The sequence below is a fragment of the Musca vetustissima genome, unplaced genomic scaffold (genome assembly GCF_032173495.1).
Source record: "Musca vetustissima isolate MV318-11 ecotype Yass unplaced genomic scaffold, APGP_CSIRO_Mvet_v1 utg2274, whole genome shotgun sequence".
NCBI classification, from domain to species: domain Eukaryota; kingdom Metazoa; phylum Arthropoda; class Insecta; order Diptera; family Muscidae; genus Musca; species Musca vetustissima.
Window position 1 is genome coordinate 129,394 of NW_026879689.1, and position 7,897 is coordinate 137,290.

The 7,897-nt window shown below is 32.3% G+C and overlaps 1 protein-coding gene across 1 annotated transcript; it reads right to left on the reverse strand.

Annotated features, from left to right (window-relative positions):
- Positions 1-415: 415 nt before the first annotated feature.
- Positions 416-3,876, reverse strand: LOC133324756 (protein ecdysoneless). The gene is made up of 3 exons (XM_061533596.1): positions 3,575-3,876; positions 1,904-2,883; positions 416-1,222 (listed from the first exon to the last, which is right to left on the reverse strand). The coding sequence occupies exons 1-3, from the start codon at positions 3,873-3,875 to the stop codon at positions 416-418; spliced, it is 2,088 nt and encodes a 695-aa protein (XP_061389580.1). The 5' UTR covers position 3,876.
- Positions 3,877-7,897: the final 4,021 nt, after the last annotated feature.

The window sequence follows — 7,897 nt, forward strand, 5'->3', positions numbered from 1 at the left end:
AAATTTTAAACTTTACAATGAAAACACTGTACTTGCACTTTTACCCTCGTAATTTTTTAATAAAAGAAATATATTTTTCGAGACCTTTGGAAGACGAATTAATAAACATATTTGATATAAATTATATATTTTTTTTTTTTCGAAAAAAGACTGTCGATTTATTAAATTTCTTCTTATAAAGATGAGTGTAGATAGAGAGACTATTTTTTTTTTTTTGTTAATTCTCTTGAAGAAGAGATATTTAAATCATAAGTACCCTGTATTAGAAACTGCGACGGTTATTTTTTATAGTAAAAGCAAAAAAGTATATAAATTTTTGATGCTTTCTTTTTTTTAACATATTTTTCTTTCATTTAAACACGAAGAAATGCTTAGCAAAATACTTTATACAAATTGAAGAAGAAGATATGTAAGTTTATACAGATGATTCTTTCAAGTCATCTGTATCATCTGCAGTAGCAGCGGCGGCAGACATTCCAACTCCCATTGCATTCAGTAAATTAGAAACTGGTCCACTACCGCCAACTTGTGACTTGTAACTGTCCATCATATTTTTCAATGTATTCACATTAATATTAATTGGTTCGAAATCTTCGATATCATCAAATTCTTCGGCGGTTGCCAACTTGGCTTTGTTGTGTGTTTTTGTTTTATCAAATGATTTGCCAATTGTTGTATTGGCCAATTCGCGATCCATTTGATCCATATAGGCCTTTATGTCGGCATCAATTTGTTTGTCAACTTCATGCATGGCAGCAAAGTTACGTTCCATATCCTCTTCATCTTCGTAGTCGCTCATTTCGGAATTTGAGTCCCATTTATCTTCGGGTATGACAAAATCTAAAAAGCTCTTCACCTGTGTGGTGAAACTGTCTTCGTGTTCTGAATTATTTGATTTGTTTAAATTGACTGGGTTTTTGCGTGTAGCTTGTCGCATTGAATGGTTCTTTTTGACTTTAGTTTTCGAAGTGGATGCATTCATTTTTTTGCGTTCCTTCTCCTCGGCATGTTTTTCCTCTTCACCGGTGCTGTAGTCATCGGAATCACGTTCAACACCTTCCAAAGCTGACTCTTTTTCAAGAAATTCAGAAATATTTTTGGTAAATTCTTCAGCATTTATGTCACCATTTGATTTGTAAAGTTTTTTGGGCCCATAACGGTCGAGCAGCATAGCATCCAATTGTTCGGCACTGATGTTAAGCCAATCATCACTATCACTTGGCTGGAAAATAAATAAAAAAATAATAACTAAAAAAATCGTGATAGAAAAAACACTGTGGAATAAAATAATACAATGAGACAACGCGAAAGAAGTATAGAGGCTTTAGTGCACCAATTACATAAAATCAGACGACAATATTTAAATCTGAGCCGATTTTCACAAAACTTAGCATACATAATTCTAAAAACATTTCAACGCTGTGCCACATTTCGTGCAAATCGAAATAAATATAGGGACTTTGGTGCACCATTTACACAAACCGGGCGAAAATATATATGGGAGCTATATGTATATCTATAATTCTAGACTCAATTCAATACGCTGTGTCAAATTTCGTGCAAATCAAAAACAAAATTTAGGGACTTCGGTACACCATTTACATTAAATCGGACGAAAATATGTATGGGAGCTATATCTAAATCTGAACCGAATTTCATCAATTTGTATAGGGTACATAAATCGACTCAGGAAGAGATTTTATGCATATTCTCAAAAGGAACTGTGAGTCTATCTCGTTTCCTTTTGTCTGTTACAAAAATATTCACAAAGACAATATCCTGTACTATTATGCGTGTTTCAAATATTTCTACAGAGGTACATCACTCAATCGACTCGTGATCATGGATACTACATTTAATCTTAAACACATATATACACATATTTATAATATTTGATACTTACCCTCAAATTATTTTCTTCATCTCTTAATTCATCAGCGTTGACTTCCGTTGATCTAAGTAAATCCAAGATTTCTTTACCCACCAATGGTGCAGTACGGAAACGACTTTGATTATCTCGGAAAAAATCTTTGGCTTGCTCCAACAAACGTTGATATTCAGCAGATCCTTCAATGTTATCCCTAAAATATCCTTTGGCTTGTAAACTTCTAACGTATGCCTTCCATGCCGGTGATTTCTCCTCACTATTTGCATCCTTTGCCTGAGACGCTAATATTTCAAAACCACATGCAACCTTAATGCCCAGCAAATCCTCTTTGTATTCTTCAGAATTTGGATTGCCCTTCAAATTCCAACCAATATTACGATCTGGAACATAGCTGCTATGCATAATCATGGCATATAGGCATTTGGTAAAGCACACATTAGTTCGAACTCTCTGTTCGGGTGGGAAATAACGCATTGAACGACATGCTTTCATATCAATGGGGTCACGTTCGCAGAATGATCTCACCGCCGCTGAGATAAGTGACGGTTTCTTCTTTAAGAGCATGGCAACACCCAATGGTAATCGCACAATCTGGTGATGAAGTGCATCATTGTTGATACTTTGGAACTCTTTAACTCTGCCGTCAATACAATCCTGTATTTCTTTTGAAACCTTATAGAGTGTTGGATTATTATGAATCTTGTCAACAGCTTCAGAGACGGACATTAATTTGTTAGTATTTGTGGAAGAGCTTTTAACCAAATTTATAAAGCCTTCACATATATAGACACGTTGTTCACAGGTATCGGGATTGGCCCATTTGGGCAAAAAATCAGCCGCTTCAATTAAAAGAAATTCGCCATCAGAGTCGATGACACGAACCACAACCGTTGGTAATTCTTGTGAGATTTTGCTTAACAAGTATACAATAAACCATTCATCGGCAATATTATCACCATAATGGGTAACACCGTGCAAGTGTGGTGGCAAGGAATCTGAAATAATAAAAAACAATTAATAAAAAGAAACAATAATTATTAAAAAAATAAGATCGATTCTTTGGATGACAGGTGTTCTTCTATTTTCACAGATTTGTGTTTATGTTAAAAATTCCACAATATTTATTTTTTGCATATAAAATATTCGAGTCGCAAAGCAAAAACAAAAAATTTAATTAGGATTTCTAATTTTATTTTAAAAATTTATTTATTATTGTATGCATACGGGAGAATTATTAAAGTTGCAAAGCAATTATAAAAACATAGAATTACGATAAATTATTTTAAAAGGTCCCTTGGATATATGTATGCATGTGTGTATAAAGAAGCTTTGTTCAAAAAAAAATGTCAATGTACTCCAAATTTATTCAAGAGTCATCATTCAATGCAAAATAAACAATGAGCCTTTAACTATAATGTATGTGATGTTGGGTTTTTTGCCTTATTCACTTTTGTTGACGCCTTAATAATGCACACCCATAGACACATATATGTGTATATATGACAGCAGAGCAGCATCACACTATTCCCACCCTCCTTACATTGACCCCATTTTTAAGAAGTGGTCACAGACAAATAAACAAAATATATAGTGCGCCTGATACACATGTATGTATGTGCTAGGTATCCAACATAGATATGTGTGTTCACATGCAAAACATACCTTGATCTGTTTTTTGTTTTTGGCCGAGATTTGCTGCCTTTTCCTTTGTTGTCGTCGCCGTCGTCGTTGACTCATCGTTAAGCAATAATTCCTGTGGGGTACACGTTCGTACACGCAATTCAAATTCATCTTTGTGCCATATATAGTTGCGTTCCTTTGTCAATTTATCCACAATATGCATGCAGCGTGTGCGAGTGTTCTCCAATTGCTGACGGAGTGTATTTTCATCACTGGCATCCGACAAATCCAACTTGGGAAATATGAAATATTCTACGTAATCATCTTCTCGCACAAATTCAAGATTCGCACCAAAAATTTTATCCATTTTAATTCAGAAGAGTGTAAAAATCCTTCGGCCAAATATGACTGAAAGAAAATGTTTACTCGTTTTAAATACAATTATCACAGAGGATGCAATCTTGTTATCTTTGTTAACTAACGTGTTTTGTCTGGGTAGCAATTTCTATTTTGTATTACTCAGTCCTTATTTCAATCGTATCCCCGTCTGAACTGTATGAACTGGGTCCAAAACTGAGAACTGCAGAAATATTGAAAAACGTTCCACCTGTTACGAATGGGATGGGATACAAAATGCCCGGTGAAGAATAAGTCAAAAAAGAAGACGGAAATTTACGAATGAGGTGGGATGGAGACTAAAAGGAGTTTGGATTGTTTACGAATGAGGTTTAGGGAGATTATGATTAGGGATCTAGAAGTCGAACTGGCTCCCAAAACTGTAGAGTTGGGTAGTTCCAGAATGAACTAGTTCATTGGAACTATTTCTCTGTAATTAATATAGTTCCTTTTTTCTGACCACGTTCCGTTATCATTTTTTTTTTTTCATTTTTGCACAATTTTCAATTTTTGCATTTATTAACAAATCAACACGGAACTATGTGAGCGAAAAAAAAAACAAAAAGAACGATGAAAGAGAGAGAGATTCAAAGTAGGAAAGTAGAACTATGTAGGAGTCGGAACTCTATGCAGTAAAGGAACTATAAAGAGCAAAGGAACTGTATTGAGCAAAGGAACTATATATGGAAAAAACGAAAAAAGAGAGATTCAAAAGAACTATGAAGGAGTCGGAACTATACGAAGCAAAGGAACTGTATGGAGTAAAGGAACTATATGGAGCAAAGGTACTATATGGATCAAAGGAACTATATGGAGCAAAGGAACTATATGAAAAAAAAAAACGAAAAAAAACAAAAAGAACGTTGAAAGAGAGAGACTCAAAGGAACTATTACGGCATTTACATTAGAACATTTTACTGGGTTAACCTACTTTATGAGGATTTATTTGGCATATATTCAAAGGAATTGAAAATTCAAACCCACTGGGTTAACCAAATCCGGTTCAATGTAAACGAACTCTATGTAGGAGTTGGAACTATATGGAGCAAAAGAACTCTTTGGAGCAAAGGAAATTGTCAAAATTTGGAAAATTATAGATAATTTCAGATGTAGTCTATTGTTATACCCTCCACCATAGTATGGAGGGTATTGTAAGTAAGCCAACTTTCGACTAAACGATTTTTTATTGAGTTTTTTTTTTCAAAGGTAGATTAAATAAGAACAGAACAGCTGTTGGTGCAAAGTGTTGTCAATAATGTTGTTGCTATTTGAAACAAAAAAAAAATCATTATAAATTAATATTTATACTTTTATAAATTAATATTTGCACCTAGTACACACTGTGATAAATAGCTATCCGACAATATGGTCTGTTCCCGTACTGCAAGAATTTACTATTTGTTACTACCATAAAATTTTTTTCCTTAATGATATCGAACAAAATAGTAAAAACTCGTAAATTCTTGCAGTACGGGAACATACCAATAATAAGGTGATGTGTCAAAACAAAAACTTCTGTTTTTATTTCGATTATCTATCAAAAAGTGCTTTTCCAGATTTTTATTTGGCAAACTTTTTGTTTTCTCTTTTGAAATTTTCGCTTGCTTTTCCAATAAAAAATTTTTGTTTGCAAATTTGCGAATCAAAATACAAAAAAAGAAAAAAATTATTTTATTTAGTTTTTTATATATTTTATTATATAAATTGCAAAAATTAAATTTCACTTGCACAAATTAAAGCAACAGATTTGTGAAAATCGACGTGTAATACTGTCATGGTTGACAGTATTACACGTCGAATTCAATTACAAACTATGAGCTTTGGCAATTAATCGGATTGGCAGCTATGCTATGCCAATTTATTGTGCGGTGTTTTGAACTTGTATTTGACGTGCAATGTTTCCAACCATGGGAAATAAAAAAACAGATGTTTTTGTTTGATATAACACTTTATTATTGCTTGTGTATGACCATGGTACAATTATAAAAGGTAGCAGCAAATCCCAGCTGATTTGATTCCAAAGTAATACTAGTGTCAATATGAATTTGTAATGTTTTTAAAAATCACCCAACTGGAAAATTGGGAATTTGTTATGTTTCATATGTCAATATGAATTTGTTATGTTTTTAAAAATCACCCAACTGGAAAATTGGGAACGCATACAATTATTAAATGTGCTCCCGTATTCAATTTACTCAATCTGCCTACTGGGAAAGTTTGAGGAAGCAAATCTTTCTTCATGGAATAACTTTCAATTCCCTGGATTTTCATACGTGTTACACATATAAGTGGTAATGGCTTAATTATAGGAAAGATGTGGAAGCGATAAAAATATAAATTTGATAGATTTTTATTCATGTTTTTCAAATTTTATTGTGAGGATTCAAAAATAATTCGTTTTCAAAATAAATATAATTTGTTTGTTTGTTTACATTTTTCAGACACTAGTAAAACTTACAACAACAAATTTCCATGTGGTTGTTGTATCGTTTGTTGTACAACAACATTTGCCTTCTATTATTATACCATGGTGTATGACATGGGAATTGATAATAACCCTTTTTATTCTTAACTCATACACATGGTATAATTATACTAGGTAGTTTCATACAGTCATATGTTTCCAATTTTTTCATAAATTTGTTTTTGAAAACATTCAGTTTTCAAAATTTAAATCAAAATATCTTCCTTTGCAGCCCTACCTAAAATTCATAAAATTCAACTAGGCCGTTCGACGTTATTCGCCACAAAAATAGAAAACATGTATTTATATGAATGTTACCGAAATATGTCGACGTATGAATTTTCAAATTGAAAAAATTTAATTATGACAGAACATGGATTTGATTTTTTCTTTTGTTGAAAAGAGAAACAAAACAAGAAGAAAATATCAATTTTTAAATAAGAATGTGAAATATTTGAACACTTTTTATAATTTTTTTGTCGATTTTGTTTAGTTCGCTAAGATATGTGGATTCGACGTATTTGGGTAATATGGCCGTGCAAAACATTTTGCCATAGTGGGGAAGTCGAATATTTTTGTACGCTTCGTTGGAATTTAGGTAACGTTGTTGAAACTTTACCTAAATTCCAACGAAGTGGCAAAATTTGTTAAGTACTTTATATTTATTAATACAAATATTTCGTGGTATTCCCTACTGTATTCTGGAAAGAAATCATTCATTTTCGCGTTTTTAGTTATGTGTTGAAAAATGTCAAATAAACACAACCACTTGTTGCGTACATTTATTTCATATTTTGACAGAAGAAGCCACCAACAACATAGTTGCTTTTTTTGTTATTCAACTCAAGCTGTCCTACTTTGTTTTATTAGAATTAGAAATATTTTATACGCTTATACAATTTGAGCTTTACAATATATAGGAACCCGGAAAAATACAACACTATTTTGTAAAATGTTTGCCATTTATGTATATTCTGAAATCTGCAGAATATGGACAACTTTAGTATCGGCTTTTTTTTCTTAGCAGGTTTTTAAACAATGAAATTAATATTAAATAGTGTTAATTTCGCATCAACAATTACTATTTTTAAATAAAAGAATTAGCAACAGAAGTTCACTGTCCGTTGGTTTACAAATTAGAACGTTTGCGAGAAAAAATACTATTTCCAACGCTGTTTTTAGCGTTTGTCTACATATGACAATAACTCGGTGGAAAGTACTGGAAGCGATAGAATTATAAATTGTCTACATTTTCATTCTTTTTTTTCAATTTTCTCTTGCCAGAAAAATATTTCAATTCGAGTGAAATGAACAAATATTCTGCAGCCAACTTTAATTTGCCCCAAAAGGATGACGGAACACAATAGCAAGGTTTATTCATATGGTTAACAGGAAGGGGAATTTGAAATCCAAAATATATGTGCACATTACTCTTTTTCTGAAAGATATTTTGAGTTTTTATCCTGTTCTGGTTGATATTTTTTAATTTTAATGAACAATGGTCAAACGAGAAAATGAGTGTGGGGAAG

What these genes read in the sequence shown, in the direction of transcription:
- LOC133324756 (XM_061533596.1), bottom strand. Translation starts at nt 3,875, where the DNA reads ATGGATAAAATTTTTGGTGCGAATCTTGAATTTGTGCGAGAAGATGAT. An exon ending in GGAAAAGGCAGCAAATCTCG is followed by an intron (nt 2,884 to 3,574) that starts GCCAAAAACAAA and finishes TTATTATTTCAG; the next exon opens with ATTCCTTGCCACCACACTTG. An exon ending in ATGAAGAAAATAATTTGAGG is followed by an intron (nt 1,223 to 1,903) that starts GTAAGTATCAAA and finishes TTTATTTTCCAG; the next exon opens with CCAAGTGATAGTGATGATTG.